At 37.1% G+C, this 22,613-nt stretch overlaps 1 protein-coding gene across 8 annotated transcripts in view; it reads right to left on the bottom strand.

The window, feature by feature from the left end:
• The window catches only part of ATXN2 (ataxin 2), a 123,511-nt gene that overhangs the window by 39,334 nt on the left and 61,564 nt on the right, over positions 1–22,613 (bottom strand). For 4 of the 8 annotated variants that reach the window (XM_073881122.1, XM_073881120.1, XM_073881123.1 and 1 more), the window contains exons 7-18: positions 22,175–22,266; positions 21,276–21,473; positions 19,635–19,813; positions 17,572–17,817; positions 14,499–14,681; positions 12,457–12,654; positions 11,997–12,104; positions 11,682–11,752; positions 2,912–3,216; positions 1,525–1,588; positions 772–924; positions 321–387 (exon numbers count right to left, since the gene is read on the bottom strand). In XM_073881122.1, the coding sequence (XP_073737223.1) occupies positions 321–387; positions 772–924; positions 1,525–1,588; positions 2,912–3,216; positions 11,682–11,752; positions 11,997–12,104; positions 12,457–12,654; positions 14,499–14,681; positions 17,572–17,817; positions 19,635–19,813; positions 21,276–21,473; positions 22,175–22,266 (1,864 nt within the window). The remainder of the gene's footprint in view (positions 1–320; positions 388–771; positions 925–1,524; positions 1,589–2,911; positions 3,217–11,681; positions 11,753–11,996; positions 12,105–12,456; positions 12,655–14,498; positions 14,682–17,571; positions 17,818–19,634; positions 19,814–21,275; positions 21,474–22,174; positions 22,267–22,613) is intronic. The other 4 variants (XM_025889734.2, XM_025889736.2, XM_025889733.2 and 1 more) reach the window with 3 other exon arrangements.

The raw sequence follows: 22,613 nt of genomic DNA, 5'->3' as shown, positions 1-22,613 counted from the left end.
TCCAACTCTTGGTGTCAGCTCAGGTTATGATCTCAGGGTTGTGAGATTGGCTCTGCTCTCAGTGAGGAGTCTGCTCGAGTTTCTCTCTTCTTCTCCCTCTCCCTCTGCCCCCTCCCTCTTCTCTTTCTCTCTCAAATAAATAAATCTTGGGGGGGGGGGGAAGTGTATCCAAATACCTTATGTAATGTTGGGTAACACAAGTCAATGCACAGGCTCATCAAAAGTGAAAGGTGAAGTACAAATATTCATTCATTATAAATGAGTTACTTGATTCATGCAGCATGCAGACTACAAGCAAACACAGGCAGGATTATTCTCACCTTTACCTGCTCTATATGTCTTGGCTTGATTCACTGGCATGGGCGTCATAGGTATAGGGTATAAAGGCTTGAGGGAATTAAAAAAAAATGAATATTAGGCTTTTCAGGTAATAAGAATATATTTTACTATTTTCTCTTAGTTGTATATTGCTAGAGAGCTAGCTCTGAAGTTTCCGGATTCTCCAGGAGTCATTAAAAAATAAAATCATACCCACACCTAAAAGGACAAACCCCAAACTGGAATAAATCTAAGCCGTCTTTCTTTCTCACCAGAAAACATTCTCAGATTTAGGTTTTTAAACTAACAACACACCGTGCCACCGCATGCCTCCCCCTTTCAAATATTCTTGTTTTGCCGTTACTGCCTTAAGTCACCACACACCGAGAGAGGGCTTGGTGTCAAATACACATAACTAAGGAGGGTAAATGAACATCAAAATCCAGGACTTACTTGCACGCCTGGGCTCACTGGGACCGGATACATCATATTTGGTGCAAAACAGACAGGCTGAGTATACACCGGAGCTGGCTGCTGATGACCCACCATAGACGGGCTGGGTTGTGCCTGAGGACGAGGTGAAGTTGGGGTGGTAGAAGGCTTTGGCTACAAAAATAAAAATCAATTACCGTAAGGTGAAAGCTAACTATTATTGCAATCTGAGAACTGATCTTTCCCATCTTTCTAAGTTCTACTTGCTTTTAGTGCCTTTTAATGAAAAAGTTTTAGAAAATAAACTTCCATGTTTCAAATTAAGGGAAAAACACTTGGGTAGAAATTACAATAAATTTCAATTGCAATTAATTACAATAATTGCCAACTTATCGATAAGACTTTAAAAATAGTTGTGATTTTTAAGGAACTGAAGACACTGTTTTTAAAAAATTAAAAAATAAGTAGCTTATAAATTCAGAAGAATAAAAATAGTTTATCTATAAACCTTAGAGCCCAGCTAGCCAGCCAGTCAGAAAGATTCAAAGATTTACCACAGATCACATCTAACTGATGACAAAATAAGACAAGATCTCTTCAATGACTCAAAAATATTCATGAATGACCATATAAGAAAAAGAAACTTAAACTACAAGTTGTTTCAGCATCCTATAAGTGAGTTTAGATGGCAGGTATGGGGAAAGTACTATTATTACCAATAATAAATTTATTTTTGGGGGACTATGATTACTTCAAAGAGAGAAACAAACTTACCTGAGAAAAGGAGCGAGGGTTGAACTCCTTTGCATTAGGATTCAAAGTTGATTTTCTCACTTGCCTAAACCAGGGGAAAATTAAAAAGGGCCAGTAAAATCTGCATGAAACCTGTGCTTCTCTCAAGTCTTCTATGCCTTTTTAAAAAATCGCTAAACATAAACAATTCTTACTAGATCACACTAATTCTCTTCATTAAAATGCATACACATATTTCCCACTCCTTAATCTGATAAAGACAGGCCAAAAAAGGGCATTTTTAAAAAAGTGGGGGCACCTGGGTGGCTCAGCTGGTTAAGCATCTGACTCGATTTCGGCTCAGGTCATGATCTCAGGGTCCTGGGATCAAGCCCGGCCTCAAGCTCTGCACTCAGTGGGGAGTTTGCTTGAGGATTCTCTCCCTCTCCCTCTCCCCCTACTCCTCCCCAAACCATGCACACGCGTGTGTGCGCTCTCTCAAATACTAAAAAAAGTGTTAATATTAATTCTTCTCTCAAAGGCAATTAACAAATCAACTTAAAACTGAGAAGACAAAATATCCCTAAAAGCAATCCCTAATATACCAATTCTCTAGAATGCAGTATTTTCTTTCTCTTTTTTTTAAGATTTTATTTTTAAGTACTCTCTACACCCAGCATGGGGTGGAACCCACAACGCTGAGATCAAGAGTCACACACTCTGCAGACTGAACCAGCCAGGTGCCCCCTAGCATGCAATATTTTCTAATGTGACAAAATGTTTGCCTACATGACACACCTTGGGAAGAATCATGACTCTAATAAAAATTTTTGCCGTATATGAAGAATAAGCACTGTTTGACAGATCAACAAGCTACCTTCCAAAAGTTCAGCTATAAATGGATTGTATGAACAGATAAATTAACGGTGGTTAGGTTCTGAGACTAGCCCACAAAGATCCATTCAACTGATAATACATCAAATGTGGAGGACTAAGTTTATCTTAACAAATCTAACAATTAACGAAAACATTGTTTCTGACAGAAAACATGCTGCATTCCAAGTAGGGACAACAGATACTTCTTTCTTTTCTTGGCAGTAGCAGTTCTTGGTTCTAGCAGTGGGCTAGGAGGTGGGTACTGACTAGCATCCAGGATATATACTTCCCAAAACTCCCTGTACATTTATAGAAAAGTCTTTCTTAATTTAGTCTAGATTCTGGCCATGGGGAACAAAAATGGGGAAAGAAAAGGAGTACACAGTGCAAAGACCTAATTTACTTAAGATGTCATCTGTCAGACCAGTTATTTGCAACTTGAGGGCTACGTATAAAGCAATCCAAAAGTCTAGAGAGATTCTTGAGCTGAAAGCCCCTGTACACTTTAAGAAAAAGTAAGTAACAGGATGTGCTCAATTCAAAGTTTACTCACTCAGCTGCATCTTTCTTCTCCTCTTTATCATCTTTCTCTTGTTTACATCCTGGACTGGACGTCTGAACCCCTTGGGATGTGACCTCAGGTCCCCTCTTGTGCTCCGTGTTACTGAGGATTGAAGGGGAAATGCTGGGACTGTTCGGTTTGCTGCTGCCACTGGTGCAATTGCTGCTGCTATTTTCAATGAAAGAATCCTTAGCATTTGGTTCAATTTTGTCTTTGATCAAATCTCTTGATTTTTCTCCCTCTCTATTTTTGTTTAGCAGTTGATCCATAGATTCAGAAGTAGAACTTGGCTGTAACTAAATAAAGGAAATAATTATGCTTAAATATTTTAAATAACTCTATAATCAATTTTCTCCATGAGTATAAGCAAACTAATATTTGTAAGCATGAGATATACTGAATAAGGCTTTTTACATACTTTAAGAATAATGTACTTATTATAAAGCAATAATAACAGAACATATATACAACAATACCCATAGTCATCTAGGCACTCACATGTCCTAACCTCAAAAGTTAAGTATTTATTAACTACCTACCATGTGTCAGAAATTGTACCGCTGGGTATGGAAAATACAGAACAGTTCCTATCCTCACAAAGCTTACCACCTGGGTGAGATCAGATACCTAACAAAATTTGGTAAATGCTATGGGATCCTACAGGAAAAGCAATTTATAGAAAAAGAAGGTTTCTCAATGAAAGTATCATCTAGTCTAAGGTATAAAAGACTGGAGGTGGGGGTAGTTTGGAAAACGGAATTGTCTAAGCTAAAGAAACAACATGTTTAAAAACCCAAGGGAAAGGGAGAAACAGAAAAGCACTAGTGGACTAAGACCTGGGCCTGGACTCAAGAAGTAGTGGGCTGGCAAGTCAGAAGTAGGTGGATTCAGAGGGACGCTGGACTAGACAGGTTGCTCAATTAGACCTTCTAACCTTACTAAAGAAGGAAAGTACAAAACACAAGTACCATGAAGAAGAGTAGAAGACAAAGATGTTCGTGAAGTAGGTGCTGAGGTTTTTAAGTTTATAGGCTAGAAGAAATCAATGCTACTACTGTCTGAAGATGAATGAAGATGCCATACTCCAAAGAAAGAAAAAACAAGCAGCTGAAGGAAATGACAAGAAGAAGAGAAGGAAAAAGGCACCAAGTAGAAGCAGCCGAAGTGGCCATGAGAATACAGCAGCAGCCCCAGGCAGCAAGAACGGACTGCAAGGGTTGGACAGAAACAAACTCTCTCCCCAGCCTCAGGATGGGCAAACAAATGTCAGTCTCATACTCAGGCCCTTGGCATGCTGGCATCTTGGGGGCATCTCAAGCTTCACTGCATCACCAAAATAATTACAGAATCCACAAGCAGCTCATGGCAATAGGTGATAGGATCATTTATTTGGACCCAGTGGCAACTTTAGTCACAATATAGGCATTTAATATTTAAGCCAGCATTTGTTCAGATAAATCTTTAGTAGAAGCTACCTACATAACAGACCAACTGTATACTGCATAAGATTTCTTGAGTATTTACAATAAGTCTTTGAGTTAGGCAAAAATGAGACTTTTTTTTTTTTTTATCTTACTCATATAATGGAATATATGGTTTGGACACTGTTCTAAATGATTTACAAACTCATTCATTTATTTGCTACAACAGACCTATGTGATGGAGATACTTTTATCACCACCTTGCAAATGGATAAACTAAGGCACAGTTCATGCTATTCAGCATTCAGCTACATTTCCTATCTGCAGTATACTAAGTAAACCTAAGCGGGCCTCGATCCCAGGACCCCGGGATCATGAACTGAGCCAAAGGCAGAGGCTTAACGACTGAGCCACCCAGGCGCCCCCTTAGGATCAATTCTTTTAGCAACTTTCAAATATTACAATAAAGTATTACTGACTATAGTCACCACGCTGAACATTACACCCTCATGACTTATTTTATAAATAGAAGTTTGTATCTTTTGATGCCATTCACACATTTTACTGCCTGCTGCCTGTGGTAACCATCAATCTGTATCTGAAGGTTTTTTTTTCTTTTTTAAGGTTTCACACATAAGCGAGATTATGCAATTATCTTTGTCTGACTTATTCCACTTAGTATGATGCCCACAAAGTCCAACCATGTTGTCGCAAATGACAGGACCTCCTTCCTTTTTATGCCTCAATATTCCCTTATATATGTGTGTGTGAGCACACACATGTGCACATCTGTATCTATGATACATATACGTGTGTGCATTTGTATATACATATATACACACATGCACAATTTTCTTTATCCATTCATCCATCAATGGACACCTAGGTTGCTTCCATGTCTTGGCTATTGTAAATAATGCTGCAATGAACATGGGGGTTCATTGCAGCTATCTTTTTGAGTTAGTATTTTCATTTCCTTTGTATAAATACCCAGAAATGGAATTGCTAGATCATATGGTAGTTCTATTTTTAATTTTTTTATTTTTGAGGAACCTCTATATTGTTTTCCTTAGCAGCTATGCCAATTTATGTTTCTGTCAAAAGTGCACACCTTGCCCAGCACTTGTTATTTTCTTAATTTTTTGGTAATAGCCATTCTAAAGGCATGGGCGGTATCTCATTGTGGTTTTGATTTGCATTTCCCTGGTGATTAGTGGGGAGCACCTGTTCATGGACCTGTTGGCCATCTGTATATCTTCTTAGAAAAGTGTTTATTTACATCCTTGGCCATTTTTTCTTTTTCCTCTTTTTTTTTTTTTTTGCTACTGAGCTGTAGGAGTTCTTTATATATGTTGGATATTAACTCCTTATCTGTTATGTGATTTGCAAATATTACCTCCATGCAGTAGGTTCCTTTTCATTTTGTTGGTTTCCTTTGCTGTGCATTATTTTTGCTCTTGTTACTTTTGCTTTTGATGTTAAATAAAAAAAAAAAAATCACTGCCAATCACTGCCAACGTCAAGGAGCTTACTGCCTATGTTTCCTTCTAGGAGTTTTTGTTCAAGTCTTTATTCCATTTTGAGTTAATTTTTATGTAGAGTGTAAGATGGTCCAGTTTCATTCTTTTTTTTAATTGATTTTAGAGAGAGAAGGAGAGAGAGGGCACACGTGAGTGGGGGAAGGGGGAGAGGGAGAGAGAGAATCCCAAACAGACTCTGCACTGAGTGTGGAGCTGATGCAGTGCTCTATCTCCTGACCTTGAGATCATGACCTGAGCTGGAATCAAGAGTCAGATGCTTAACCAACTGAGCCACCTAGATGCCCCAGCTTTATTCTTTTTAAATGTGGTTTCCAGTTTTCCCAACACCATTTAATGATGAGACTGTCCCTTCCCCCATTCTTCTTTTTTTCTTTTTTAAGATTTTATTTGAGAGAGAGCGAGAGAGTGCACAAGTGGGGAGAGGAGCAGAAGGAGAAGCAGACTCCATGCTGAGTGTGGAGCCCAACGTGGGGCTCGATCCCAGGACCCCAAGGATCATGACCTGAGATGAAATCAAGAGTCGGATGCTTAATCGACTGAGCCACTCAGGCGCCCCTCCCTTGCCCATTCTACATTCTTGGCTCCTTTGTTGTAAATTAATTGACTATATGTGCATGGGTTTATTTCTGGGCTCTCTATTTTGTATAATTGACCTATGTGTCTGTTTTTATGCCAAGAACATACTTTATTACTGGAGCTTTATATATAGTTTGAAATCAGGGAGCATGATGCCTCCCAGATTTCCTCTTCTTTCTCAAGATAGCTTTGACTATTTGAAGGCTACTGTAGTTAACACAAACTTTTTAGGATTGTTGGTTCTCTTTCTGTGAAAAAAGCCATTGCAATTTTGATAGGGACTACACTGAATCTCTAGGTTGCTTTGGGTAGTATGGATATTTAATGGGAAAACTGAAATTCTTATGTGACTTACAGAACAAGAAAATACTGATTGTCAGTAAAAAACTGGGGTATGTTGTTTTTTGGTAATAAGAATATTTATTGAATACACACTATATGTGTCGTGTACTATATTAAACACTTTATAGTAGTATCTCACTTAATTCTCATAAGAACACTGAAACTGGTTCTACAATAATCCCATTTCAGCTTGGGAGAAGTACGTAACATACTTCAATGTTATACATATGGTATTTGTAAAGGGAAGATTCAAACCAGACAGTCTACTTACCTCCAAACCCCATACTGTTAATCTGTAACAGATCAAATTACTAGCAATTCTTATACAAATAAAACTATCAGCAATGTGCACATAGCTGTATTAGATCCTGCAGATGGCTGTCAAGGAAAATAAAAAGATATAACCACAGAGTACTCCTATCTCTGTCTCAATGAAAGACCAGAGATCTCTGTGAATCACCATAGTTTAAGGCCATATGCATATCATGAGGATGGCTCTGAGGATTCATTCACTCAACAGTGGCAGTATAGCCTATGCATTAGGTACTATCCAAAACAGTACTAAAAACCTAAACACACAGATGGCCAGGCCTTCTACTAGCCATGTGATTCTCGGCAAATTATTTGTCTTTACCTCAGTTTCCTAATATACACACTGGAAATAATAACAGAGCCTCTTCAGAGGGATGTTAGGACAATAAAAAGATTTATCACATAAGCACTTAGGACAGTATAGGGTACACAGGAAATATTCAGTATATGTAAACTACTAACATTATTTTACCTTCAGTGAAGTATAAAGCTCACCCTCAAACATTTTTTAATACCATTTCCTTGCTTTCCAGTACTCACTTATGGACCAGAAAGTTACTTGTAGGAGACTTAATAATACATTCAATTATTCAGGCTCCCAATAGTAGTAAGATTAGAATTCCTAAAGAGGTAGAGTTCTTTTTTTTTTTTTTTTTTTTAAAGATTTTATTTATTTGACAGAGAGAGACACAGCGAGAGAGGGAACACAAGCAGGGGGAGTGGGAGAGGGAGAAGGAGGCTTCCAGCGGAGTGGGGAGCCTGATGCGGGGCTCGATCCAAGGACCCTGGGATCATGACCTGAGCCGAAGGCAGACGCTTAACGACTGAGCCACCCAGGCGCCCCAGAGGTAGAGTTCTAATCCTACAAGCACTTGGACTTTAAGAGTCAAGTGTTAAAGAAGATTTACAGAAAGTTGTGAACTGATAATATGAGAACCAAAATGTTTTCTACTAAATGAAGTTATGAGGCTTTTTAAAAATACACTAACTCTATTGGCACCTGGGTGGCTCAGTCAGTTAAGCGCCCGACTTTTGATTTCAGCTCAGGTCATGATTTCAGGGTTGTGAGACTGAGCCCTGTGTTGGGATCCACGCTCTGCATGGAACCTGCTTAAGACTCTCTCTCTCTCTCTCTCTCTCTCTCCCCTCCCTCTGCCCCTCCCCCCACCTTAAAAAACAAAACAAAAACACTAATTCTAATTGAGATAGTGTGTTGCTGACATAAGAAGAGACATACAGATGTATGGAGGAAAATTCAGAGTCCAGTAATGGAGTTTCCACAAGAGTGCAAAGATTATTCAATTCAGTATCTTTTTTTTTTAAGATTTTATTTACTTATTTTAGAGAGAAAGAGAGAGAGAGTGCAAGCACAAGCTGGGGGAAGGACAGAGACAGAATCCCAAGTAGACTCCACGCTGAGTGCAGAGCCCGACACAGGGCTCAATCCTATGACGCAGAGATCACAATCCGAACCAAAACCAAGAACCTGACAACCAACCAACTGAGCCACCCAGGCGCCCCCAATTCAGTATCTTTTAAAGAGAAGGTGCTGGGACAGTAAGAGCAACAAGCGAAAGAATAAATCTACCCTCACACTATATAAAACAATTACTCAAAATGGATCATAGCCCTAAATGAAAACTCTTAGAGGAAAATAAGAGTAAATCTTTATGACTATGGATTAAGCAATGGTTTCTGAGATATGACACCAAAAGCACAAGCAACAAAAAAGAGATAAAGTGGACTTTAATAAAATAAAAAATTTTTGTCCTTTAAGGGCCAACATCCAGAAAGTGAAAAGACAACCGATAGAATGGTAGAAAAAAAACTGCAAACCATGTATCACATGTGACACTTGTACACAGAATAAAGTCAGTAAGACAACTCAGATTTTAAAATGGGCAAAGGATCTGAACAGACATTTCTCTAAAAAAGATTTACAAATGGCTAATGAACACATAAAACGATGCCCAACATCGTTAGCCAACAGAGAAATGCAAATCAAAACCACAATGAGATACCACAAGGATGCCTATAATAAAAAAGACAATAACAAGTGTTGGTAAGGATGTGGAGAAACAGAAATCCTTAAATGCTGGTGGTAGAAATATATAATACTGAAGTTGCTTTGGCAAACAGTCTGGAAATTTTCCTCAAAAGGTTAAAGACAGAGTTACCACAGGACCCAGAAATTCTACTCTTACATATATACACCCAAGAGAAATGAATATATATGTTCACAACAAAAACTACACTAATATTCATAGCAGCATTATTCATAATAGTCAAAAAGTGTGAGTAACTCAAAGAGACATCAACTGATGGATAAATAAAATGTGGTCTATGCATAAAATGGAATATTATTAAAAAGCAATGAAGTACTGGGGCACCTGGGTGGTGCAGTTGGGTTAGGTGACCAACTCTTGGTTTCAGCTCAAGTTCTGATCTCAGGGTTGTGGGATCAAGTCCCACAATGGGCTCCCTGCTCAGCAGGGAGTCTGCTTGAGATTCTCCCTCCCTCTCCCTCTGCCCCTTGCCCCCTGCTCGCACACACACTCTCATGCTCTCAAATAATCTTTAAAAAAAAAAAAAGTAATGATAGATGCTCCAACATGGATCAACTCTGAAAACATTATGCTAAGTGAAAGAAGCTAGACACAAAAGGCCTCATATGAGGATTCCATTCATATGAAATGTCCAGAATAGGCAACTGTATATAAAGAAAGCAGACTGTTTAAGAACTAGGGAAAGGGGTGAGGGGGAGGTGTTTGAAAGCAAAAGAGGAGTGACTGCTAAGGAGTATGGGGTTTCTTTTGGGGGTGAAGAAAATGTTCTAAAATTGACTGTGATAATGACTGTACAATTCTGTGAATATACTAAAAGCCACTGAATTGTACACTTTGTATGGCTAAAATGTATGACATGTAAATTATATGTCAATAAGACTGTTACAAGAAAACTACTACTCATATGCTTCTAAATAAAAATTTTTCTTTCCTTCATAATAAATTCAATGTAAGTAAGGACTGAATGCTTGACTGTAAAAAGTAATGCTGAGAGAATAAAAGGAAATAGGCAATACCTATAGCATAAGCTCACTTACATCAAATGGAAGATTATGCAAAATATCACTTATTCCTTAGGAATCTATTCAGATGCAATGTAAAGAACTGCACAGGAAAAAAGTCCTTCTCTCTGGCAGGTGGATGCAGCTGAAGAGACCAAGTACACAGGAGGGCTTCAACTGTGTTGGAGTGCATGACATGTTAAGCTTGATATCTGGGCATTCAGTCATAATTCTCCGTAATCGGGGTGCCTGGGTGGCTCAGTCATTAAGCGTCTGCCTTCGGCTCAGTTCATGATCCCAGGGTCCTGGGATTGAGCCCCGCACTGGGCTCCTTGTTTAGCGGGAAGCCTGCTTCTCCCTCTCCCACTCCCCCTGCTTGTGTTCCCTCTCTTGCTGTGTGTCTCTCTGTCAAATAAATAAAATCTTTAAAAAAAATAAAAATAATTCTCCGTATCATGTCCATGGATTAGCTATGGCTTAAAAAATTAAAATTTAAATTCACAACCACTAACAGCATTAAAGCTGAATAGATAGAACTGTGATAAAATATGATATGTAATATTTTGAATGGTGCTAATAAATATGAAGATATCAGCAAAAAATTATTAATTTTTAGGAAGCTAACACAGACTAGGAAAAGGCTGTCTTTTGCCTTTGACTGATTCATCTCTTAAGTCAGTTGTTTTTTCCAAAGGCTGATAATCCAATCTTTTCCTCTAAGAAACTAAGTTTCAGGATGACTTCTTGAGTGGTCCCAAAATTACTTGATATACAAAGTGTATTAAACACTGTGAAAGAATGCAATGTTCATCCAAAAGAGATCAGAGTACGTTCAGCAAGTCTTACTTAAGGCAGAGAAATGGTATTAAAGACCAATTTCTACCACAATACGTTTGTGAACAAAGGGTAAATCTGCAACTACCTCAGAACACCAGGGTCCATTACATCTTCCACTAGCCCCATCAGGATAATTAATGCCCCGGCTTTGCTCTACTCTTCACTGAATACAGTAATCAAATAAGCATCAAATAATAACATGTTATGACTGGCTTTGAATGTCAAAATTATATTCTCTTTCATTTGTTATCTGTACAGTTCTCAAAGCTCCTGATTTTAGTTACCTACTTAAAAGCACAGGCAGGGGCACCTGGGCGGCTCAGCCGGTACAGCAACTGACTCTCGGTTCGGCTCAGGTCCTGATCTCAGGGTGGTGAGATCGAGCCCTGTGTCAGGTTCTGCGCTCAGCCCAGAGTTGGCTCGAGAGTCTCTCTCTCCTCCCTTTATTCCCTCCACCCCCCAAGCTCTCTCTCTAAAAAAGGGAAATAAAATAAATAAGTAATTTAAAAGCACAGAGACAACTTTAAGAATGCTTAGCTTTCTACAGACGTGGTTCAATGTTTCTGGGTATGCATATAATGCATTTTTGTAAATGAAGGATATAAAAATTCTTAATGTTTAACATTCATTTTTAAAATTCTAATTCAATCAATAACAACACTTACCCTAAAATCATTCTTAAACTTCTTTAAGTCATCAATTTGCTTTCTATGTTCAGAAACAATTGGTGATATACCTATAAAATTACAAACTGTTAAATATCAACTTATTGTAAATCTTTAACTTAAAATTAACTTAAAATGAAAATAAGCTTTTATTCAATATATTAATTACAGATTTTGACATCTGTCAAATTATGCATTTAAAAGTGCACAATCCTAAGAAAAAGTATTGACCAAAAACAATCTGTACTGGGCATGAGTTTAGACATCTCCTTCCTATTTCCACAATTATACTGAAAGACTTTTTAACACTCTAACCTTTATTTTCAGTCTTTGAGAAGCTAGGTGATGTCTCACTGGGCTTCATATTTTCTTTATTTCCTGCAGGAGAGTTCTGCCTCTGATCTTGAAGCCTGGAATCCTTAGCTAAAAAAAAATACATATTTAAAAAAATAATAATAAAGTAAAATGGGAAAGTAGTCAACAACTTTTATTTCCTATGGTTTTTGGAAAATAAAATTCCATTCAACCAGAAGCTTTCTCCTTTGCAGATAAATGAAACACCAACAACTTTATTTATATTGATATTTACTACCTAGGAATGTTAACCCTCATAACAACAAACATTCAAGAATAGCATATATGAAATTAGTAGTATTAAACAACTTCATTTACATAAAATTTTAAGTATATACTCAAATACATAACTATGAATAAACATAGCATTTGTCATTCAATTTCACAAATGACATGGAGCTGGAAGCCCTCTCTTACATACCCTCAATAGATGGGGTAACAGCTCTGTTGGATGCAGGACTGGCAGGCGTAGGAGATGCAGCTGGAACAGGCATAGCAACAGCTTCAGCTGGAATAATACCGGCCTGAGGAGAAGCAAGAACTGGTCCACCCGGAGTATTTCCAATACTGTTCTGTCTGGGAGACCTGGGTCTGTGAGTTTTAGGGGATAATCTTGGAACTACAAGAAAGAGAAAAATTATCCATTACATTCTCAGCTCAAATGTCACTTCCTCAAAGAGGCTTCTTAGAAAATTTAGGTAAAATAGTCCTAGTCAATGACCATCCCAATTATTCTTTATCCCATCACCCTGTTTCCTTTTCAAAAGTCTTAGGGAATAGTGGTGGTGACTGAAAACACAAATACCTGAAAAATGACAATAATTACTAATATCTAAGTACAGCTGTAGTTTTTCTTTGTAACTAAACAGATTAATTCTAAAAGGCAGTACCTTTAAATGAAATTAGAAACTGGATTTTAAGACAGGATTAACCCCACTTTTTAAGATGAAGACAGCAACATTCTCCACTAAGAAGTGAGATGTTTCTTTAATAGTGGGGTGGTAGATCCCAAAGAAACAGGCTTATCTGTTCCTCCTTCAAATAATAAACTCAAACACCGTTTGGCAGCTTGCAGCCAATCCTGTATGTTCTTTCTAGCCACCTCAAGAGGCACTTTACAATAACTAAGAAAATCGGAGAACCAATTTAGCCAAAAGCAGAAGATAATCCACCAGGGTTCCTGTTCCACCTGCCCTCAAGTAAACAACTAATAGGTTTCTTAGTCCATTAAACCTATTTGTAGAACTCAGATTCAAAGGTTTAGAGAAAATGGTTCTTTTGCTTCAATTTAGTGGTTCTTTTACTTTTTTAAGTCATAGGGTCACGGAAGGAAACTATCCAACAACTGTCATTTTTATAATTAGTATAAAAAAGTGAAATTATAACACCATTCTGTGTGTATTTCTAATAAGTTTTTATTGTTTCACTTCTATAATTATGTTGTTACTCTCAAAATTCACTTCCAGATTCTCTGAGTAATGTCAAATGATGAATGGTACAACTGAAGAAATAAAGATTTTTAGAAATTCTATTTTCTTGCTAAGTGAATTATTTCCAATACCTAATATCTAATTTCTAGTATCTAATTTCCTTTGGTCTTCCTGGAGGACCAAACAGAACATACAAAGGAATTTACCATAAAATTATACATTCATGATGCTAAGCAATGTATATCGACTAAATTTAATAGAGTTGGGTATATTTTTAAGGTTAAAGATCTTTTCCCTCTTAAAAATCTATGTGCTGATTAAGACAGATTATGAATAAAAAACCACAATCACGGCATGTTCTAACTCTCCAGTTATCATGGAAGCAAAACATTAAATAGCAAAAGCAGTTTTGGACTAAGCTTACAGTTAGTCTTTTTATGTATCTTTTATACTTTTATAGCTGCTATCAGCACATTCCTTGGGCTAATCACAGATAAAACTTGGGTCCGTCATGTATGTTTTTTATATTCCTTATAAGGAAAATACAATCAGGAATTAGTGCCATATACAGATGCTACAGAAATACACAGCACTGTAAGCCCCAAATAAACGTTTGTAGAATGAATCCAAAAACAAAATTGCAAAGAAGACAGGAAATACAGTCTGTCAAAATGATGTTACATACTGTATTTGTTTTGTATTTGAGTGGTACTTTATAAAACTATGAAATACATTCCTAACTTATGAACCTCATATGCATCTTATCACAAGTCCATAAAGTAGAAGAGCAAAAATTACTCTAATCCATTGAGAAAACTGAAATTCAGAATAATCACATGGTTTGCTCTAACATACGTTGAGTATGCGGTGGAAGCCAGAATAAAAATACAGCTTTCCCAATTCCTGGTTACTCCGCTAATTTTAAGATATACACTTATTATTCTTCAAACAAAGCTTAAGCTCAGCCCTTTTCACATGCAGCAGAGTTACAAAATGAACACTGTCATTATGATCCAAGCCAAGTGTTACCTACCCCCGCTGACCACTGATGACCATGTGCCCCCCGCAGGACTAGTTCTTGCTGCTGGAGGAGCAGCTGCTTCACTTGGTGGGGTATGGGACACAAATTCTAGGCCACTGGAAATGGAACCCCTCCCAGCAGAAACTCTGTGATTTCGAGGGTGTCGCTGGGCCTTTGGGGACATCCTTGGAGGCCCTAAGAAAGGAAGAGTGAACATCACATAAATGCTACAACGTCCATCAGTACAACTTTTCTGCTAAATACATAAACCCTATTCACACATACATACATACATACACACACACACTCACTCTCTCTGTTGCTCTCTCTCTAGTTTCTTCTTGGTTATAAAAGAAAGAACAAAACCAAAAAACCGTATTTTGGGCCATATTCTTTCAGAATTATTTTGTGGAATGCCACAAGGTTTTATAAATAAATTTTATATTATTTCCCTGTTTTTTTAAAGGAGGGATGAAGTTGGTGTTAAGAAATCAAACATATTGTAACTCTCCAAAGATTTTTATTGATTTGTTTAATCTATATCCATTACTTATGGGCATATAAACATAATAAAATATTAATAGAAATTACAGTTACATGATAAGTCTTATTTTACCACATACTTTTAGCTTTTTCCCTCAAACTTTCTAAAATTAGAAAAAAAGATTTTGAAACAAAAAGACTATTAATCCCTATGTACTTTTATACTACTGAAACATGACAATAAATTTTACAACCCATGCCTTAAAACAGTCTTCATGTGTAAGCAGTTTCTCAGACTGAACAGGCTATGAGCTGAAAGGCATGACCTGAAAGACTAAAATAACTGGCATTTGAAGAATAAATTTGCAGTATATGAATGGTCAAAAATTCTAGATCATTAATTCTGTCACCCCATTAGTGACTTCTATTTCTAAAGAAGTCTACTCTGCATTTGAACAAAACAATCAGGTGAAATCAGTGGACAGAATGGCTCTCAGTAGAAAAGCCAGACAGTGCTAATACTCAGCAAAACTCATCCTCACCCTCACCTTCCTGTCAAAATCTTAAGAATGTCAAATAAATTTGTACCATCAGTAGAAATTTAATCATGAACACAATATTAAAAAGAAATATTAACGTTATGTATTATAGTTTTCAACTGGAGAGGTGATTTATATAAAAAAATAATTTAAGAATTAGGTATATGCACATCATATAAATTTTTTATACCTATTTAGAGAAAAAGACCAAGAAAGCTGGTTGGCATAGCTCAATGAAATCAAACTCTAACTTGGAAAAAAAAAAATTCATTTTTTGTTAATACATAAAATACAAAGTACGCTCCCATATTAAACACAGAAAACCACTGTATTTAATAGTTCTATGTTTGAAGTTCACACTTGAAAAATGCTTCAGTGTCACCTAACTGCATGACTGGAAGACATTTTAATTTAAATTAGTTTAAAAAAAATTGGATAATGTAGCAGCTCTGAATATGTAGAAGGTCTACTTCTACATGAATAGTCCCTCCACAAGCAGTCTACAATTTACTATAGTGAAGACGTTCATACTCACTAATGAGTCCTGCTTTACTCAAACAATGCACCACAACAAATACCACAAGAGATTTTAACTTTTCACTTAGTGGCCACCATTACAAGCACTTTCTAGCAAGGAAGTCACCTTGAAAATCAGTGCAACATGCTGTTCAAGCTTAGCCACTTTAGTCAGGATCCTATGACCTCCCTCCTGCCTGGATGGCAACAGTTTATTAAAAAGTAGCCAGCAGGGGCGCCTGGGTGGCTCAGTCGGCTGAGGTCATAATCCCAGGGTCCTGGGATTGAGCCCCACACATCGGGCTCCCTGCCTGCTTCTCCCTCTCCCACTCCCACCCCCACTGTGTTCCATCTCTGGCTGTGTCTCTCTGTCAAATAAATAAAAAAAATTAAAAAAAAAAAAAAAGTAGCCAACATAGTTTTCTCCAGGGAAGCACCTTATGCCAGGAAACTCTTATTAGTCTCAGCGTAAATTCTATCAACTACAATTTTAATGAACAAATCAGATTAACACGTTAACACAAATACTCTGAAATAATATCAAAAGTACCTGACATCCAGAAAATAGGTTTTTAACATATGCACTGCATTTATATTAAAATGTAACCTTTCTACAGTATATATTCGATAGGTAGCAACAGTGGATTTAGCACCAAACATTGCATGAAAAATAGAGGATTTTTTTTTTTTTTGACAAGGGCAAATGGTTTTTATTAAGAATATTTTATCTTAGGGGCTCCTGGGTGGCTGTCGTTAAGCGTCTGCCTTCGACTCAGGTCATGATCCCAGGGTCTTGGGATCGAGCCCCACATCTGGCTCCCTGCTCGGCGGGGGACCTGCTTCTCCCTCTCCCACTCCCTCTGCTTGTGTTCCCTTTTCTCACTGTGTCTCTCTCTGTTGGGTAAATAAATAAAATCTTTAAAAAAAAAAAAAAGAATATTTTATCTTAGATCAAGGACTTCTTACAGATTAGACCTTCACTAGAAAATATTACAAAGCTAATTTTCTTAAATTCCCCAAACATAAAACCAATCTCAGTTTTATAATCTAAGAGCAGGTACAGACACAAAGGCAGCTACATGGAATGTCCCTCTCAAAAAGGACCCCTAAATCACCATTACTGCCTTTGGCCAACAGGTAGGTTCACTAGTACCTTGGCCAAGGAGCTATAAAATGATAGGTTCTACAGTAAGTCCAATACTGGGTGAAGAAAGTTCATTGTTTCTCATTAACCACTGTTTATACGGTATATTGAGAGGGACAAAAACCTGGGGCAGACCTTCTGGGGCTGTAAAGGAGCATCATTATCACCAGGCAGAGATAAACCCCCATCCTTAAAATCCAGGATAGTTCATAGCTTCACACAGCATTTATCAAATTTCTCTCTAATGAACAAAAGGTTAATAGAAATAGTTTTAATAAACTAAAGTTAAAACACGGAAATTATAGGTTATTAAATAATGAAGAGGAAACTATTTTGTAATTATAAACTCACATAGGAGTTAAACAAAGACAAACAAAAACATGAACAAATTGTGGTATTGTACCTTCTGAAGACATGCGTTTAGGCATAGTAGAGACAGGAGCTGGAGAACCATGAGCAGAGGGGTGAGACGGGGGTCTGGATGGCCGCGAGGGGGGCCTGGAGGGCGGCCGTGTAGGGGTGGCTGCCCGAGGTGGAAGAGAGTTGGGACCTGACTGGTAGCGAGAAGGTGGGCGAGAGGAAGGAGATGGGCAAGGCGATGGCCAGGGAACACCTGACAGAACAAATGATATGAAGGAAAGTATAAAAACTAAAGAAAAAAATGAGGGAAAAAAGTAAACAGAAAAAAAAGTAAAATGACAAAAATGATTTCTTGTACATTTTAACCCTTTGAGGACAGTCATTTGATTTGTGATAAGTTTTAGCATAACTTAACTGACATAAATTCACATTTTACTTTAACCTCCTTAAAATTAAGTCTGTTTAAATGAACAAACGTTCCCAAAGGGTTAATTAGGATCTACACATACTATTGAAGAAGACAGTTAAGACTTTGCCTATTAATCCTGCTTCTGTTACTGTTTCTCAATAACCAATTATTAAAAGGAGTATAACATAAACTAGGTAATTTCACACAATAAATCACAAAACTCAGGAATAAGATTACTTACTATATTAGTTTTAGCTTTTGAAACATGAAAATAAGCAGCAGCTATTATATCCCATTAAAAATGCTGGTTTTTATATAACCATCTGTGATTTTCATCTAGTTTGTACTTGAAGGTAAAATTTAGTTTAAATCTGATTAAGCAAGTCCATTTAGTAGAAATAAAACATTATTTCTATTTTTTAGAGTCACAGGAGTGACAAAGGTTAATATTCATTGCCTTTTCAAAAAACATTTTAATGTTATCAAATTAGAAAAAGAGGGGGGACCTGCTAAATAATTTACACAAACACTTATTTAAGTGACTGCTTAATAAACAATGCCAACTATAGAGCAGTCATCACCAAATAAATTGACACTGATGGATATGCACAGGTCAAGATATAGCTAATGTGTAACATTACGTATCACTTACCTTAATCTTAGGAAACAGTCCAGGTCTCCTCTCCATAGGGTTCCACACACTTGAGTATCATACATTTCCCAGCCCCCTTCAGGTTTTTTACTTGAAAATTCTGTTCATGAACTAAAATTCTTTACCCAGTGAGCAAAGAAATGTCACCCACAATACTAAGTACAGAAAATACTCAAGAGTGTTCATTTGGAGAGGAATTCTGGAGAAAGACTCAACAGGAACAACTGAAATTGGAAACTTAATGTTCTCTCCTTTTCTAACTTTCTCAACCTAAATATCTTCAACTGAATGTCCACTTTGTTCCCTAGGTTAGGGAACACAGTACGGCTATTTCCATATTGCCTATAGTACTGCTGTCCAGTATTCCTGACTCACATAAAAGATCCATGACCTATGAGGTATACTCAATCTTAGATTTAGAGGTAGAGCAGAAAAGTATCTTCCTACTAAAGATGCAAGTCTCTTTCACTGTACTTACGCTAAACTGCAATATCCACCCTTCAACTAAGAGTTATTTTTATTGTTTTTTAAGCACACTTCTTTCTTCATCTTCTTCACATGACTCTTGGTCATGTCTAGTGTAGCAAGTTACCTCAAATCCTTTCTTGAAGTAAGCAGAATATAAATGTGCACACAGTTAATGAAAATTAATCTGTATTAACCGCTGTCTCACACAGACTAGGATTTTCCATATTAACTATGTTTAAGTAGTTTTATCATCCAGTATTTTTAAAATTGGAGAACCTACCCAAAGTTTCCAATTTCTTTATATGTGGAGTATTTTTTGGCCAAGTGAATTCTCTTTGGTTAAATTTAACACTTAATACATGAGTATTTCATCACACTAAATACCATGTATCAATGACTTACAGTAATTTTACTAATTTGATATCCACAAAGGCAAATTTTAAATAATTTTGAAGTAAAAACTACTCCACAGAAATCACTGAAGGTGTGCATGCTCTTACCAATTACGTTAAACTTAAATATTCAGAAAACTATATATTTGATTGAGGACATTGACAAATTTGGTCAAAATACTTGCCTCCATTAACTACTCTTTGGTCTGAACCAGAATTCGGGTTGAAATCTGAAGTGTGAGAGGTGGATCTTGATGGCATGGAGCCCGATCCAGGCTGGCCCATACGCGGTGAATTCTGTCTCCCACTTCCCCAGGATATGACTTCTCTATTTCTTTGTCCAGGAGGAATATATTTATTTTCCCTGAAAACGAGAGATCCTCTAAATCATTTTATCCTAACAGATACCAGGCCAATGAAACAAATCCAAAATTGAGGCAGAAGTGAATGCTTGTTATAAAAAGGTTAAACACTAAAACAAAATGTCTCACTCCTAAATACCCCTAATTCTTCCATGTTACCCTGAGGTCTAGCCTCTGGCCTTTCCTCTCTCTCTCAGATTCTCCTCCTAAGCAAAAAATTCAACAGATTTGTGCTCGTTCTCATCCTACTTCACCTCTAAATGGCTGAGTCTATCAAATATGGTCTGACTTCCTAAAACTTTCTTTGTCCTTGGCTTTCTCTACTTTGTTTTCTCTTGAATTTCTTCTCTTTGTGGCTATTCACTGGTTTTTTTCATTCAACATCAGCAACGCTGACAAATCCTAAATCCACACTGCCAGTCCCACAGTCTCAACAGCTCCCACGGAACAACACTTTAATTCAAATCATCAGACTATAAGCTGCTTCTTTAAGAAAGAATTTATATCTTACCCTACCAGGTATGTAGTAGATGTTTCTCAACATGTTTATGAATAAATGAATGAAAGACCTGCAAGCCCCTCAAATGCAATAAATTTAACAAAGGGCTCACTCTTATCTCACCTCAAATTTGCTCTATGTTTTCTATCTCCATTACCAGTACAAATAGCAATCAACTTAGTTATCAAATAAACCTCAGGCTCACCCATGGCTTTTCAAACCTTTCTCTCACAAGCCCTGGCCTAGATGGTTACCAAGTTCTCACACTTGAACAATTTCAATACACTAACTGGTCTCCATGTTTCAGCCAATTCTCAAATGTCCCAGAGTTCGTTCACACCATCCCCTGCCTGCAGGGTGCTCTTTAACAGGACACAAACCCTTCACTACCTCAATTCCTTTCAGCTACCACCACTGCACCCTCAACATCACCCTGTATTCCAGACATATGAAACAACCAGCCTCACCCCTGGTTGGCCAGGTTCTTTCACATGTGTTTTCATCATGCAAGGAATGCCTCTTTCTTACTTCTCTTCGGGCAGCAGACAGTGCTACTATCCTATCACAAAATGTCACCTCCTCTGTGAGGCTTTCTCTGACCCCACTGGTTACATCCTAGTTCTTTCTCACTCTGGACACACCTCTAATCTAGCAAATCCTAGTGAACTGCTGTTATGTTCTGTGCACCATCCCCCCATCTGATCGCTTTTCTTTAAGTAGCTCTTCCACACCTTGGCTTGCTCATCACTGTACTTCCAACGCTTGGCTTCACAGAGCTGATGCTCAAAAAATATTTTCCAAAATTACTATAATCTTTTCTTTAAATGAATCTTAAACCAATTCCACTTGCATTCTCTACCTAAGCTACATTAAAGGAAGATGAAATATAATAATAATAATACACCTTCTCACACAGACCTTGAGTTGTGTATCCAAAATACTGCATCATGATTTCCTTTAAATACCTAGTGTTTATGCTGTGGCCCTCACGTTCACTGGAATTTCTCTGAACGGCTGTGTATTTTTCTTCTTCACTCCTATCATCATTTTCCAGGGCCACCCGGGCTTTGTACTGGGCACTTGATTCAATTTCTTCTGCTAACTGGTTTGCCCTTGCTTCTCGTTTTAAAAATTCTTCTGAGTTATCCCTTTCTAAGGGTACCCTGACATGAGGGGGAAAAAAAAAAAAGCAAAGTGAGTATTTTAAAGTCACAGTTTATATATCTGTCCCAATCAACTATTAAGAGAGTTTAGAGTTTGAAAGACTGATAAAAATATAAAAGAGTTACAGTGATCTGCTCATGTATAAATCAAAATTAGAAATTTTTTTGTTTCACTTTTCCGTAGAGGAATGTAACATTTCCAAAACTGGTTAAATTGACTTTCTCCCATAACATCTACACTTGCAAACTTAAGAGCTTTTACAACTTAAAACAAAAACAAAATTTATCTAGAGCATAAAATTAGAATACAGGTAAACTAAACTACATTTATTCCCTGTTTTAATGAGAATCTATCAGCTTAAGTAGTAACAGAATCAATTCTTTCATGTAACTGTTTAACTTAAAATCTGACAGGGAGCGCCTGGGTGGCTCAGTCAGTTAAGCATCCAACTCTTGATTTTAGTTCAGGTCATGATCTTAGGGCTGTGAGATCAAGCACCATGTCATGCTCCACACTGGGCATGGAGCCCGCTTAAGATTCCCTCTCTCCCTCTAAATCTGGCCCCGCCCCCTTCCTCTCTCTTAAAAAAAAGTAAAATAAATTTTCAAAAAAATCCAACAGAAAAATTTATTCAACATCCTAATATAAGTTGATGAAAAAGACAAATGTAGTAAAATAAAAGCCAATTTTTTCAACTTACGTATATGAAGATAAACTGCTATCGTATGTAGACACTACACCATAATTTTCTTCATTATATCGAAACATATCATTGGGATCCCATCCATTAGACTAGAAGAAAATAGTTTATTTTTCAAAATGACAAAGTATTTGTCTTCTTTAATTCAAGTACAATCAATATCTTACATTAACAATTTCTATCATCTTGCCACAATAGTTAACCACTATTAACTTCTTGGGCATAATTCCAGATGTGCTCTATGTATTCATTAAGAACATGATCAGTTAGAGCAATCTACTTTTTAATTCAAATAGGATCTTCTTGTTATGTAACTTGCTTGGTCTTTTAATAAGTCTTGAATATCTTTCCATATCAGAATGCCATTCTTTTTAGTGGAAATACAGTATTTCAATTGAATGGAGGTACAATAAATCTATTTAACCCATGCCCTACTGAT

Source organism: Callorhinus ursinus, unplaced genomic scaffold (genome assembly GCF_003265705.2).
Source record: "Callorhinus ursinus isolate GAN/ISIS: 27379988/994484 unplaced genomic scaffold, GSC_fseal_2.0 scaffold41, whole genome shotgun sequence".
Taxonomy (NCBI): Eukaryota; Metazoa; Chordata; class Mammalia; order Carnivora; family Otariidae; genus Callorhinus; species Callorhinus ursinus.
The sequence above is the reverse complement of the archived record's forward strand: the minus strand, read 5'-3'. Positions and strand labels throughout refer to the sequence as shown.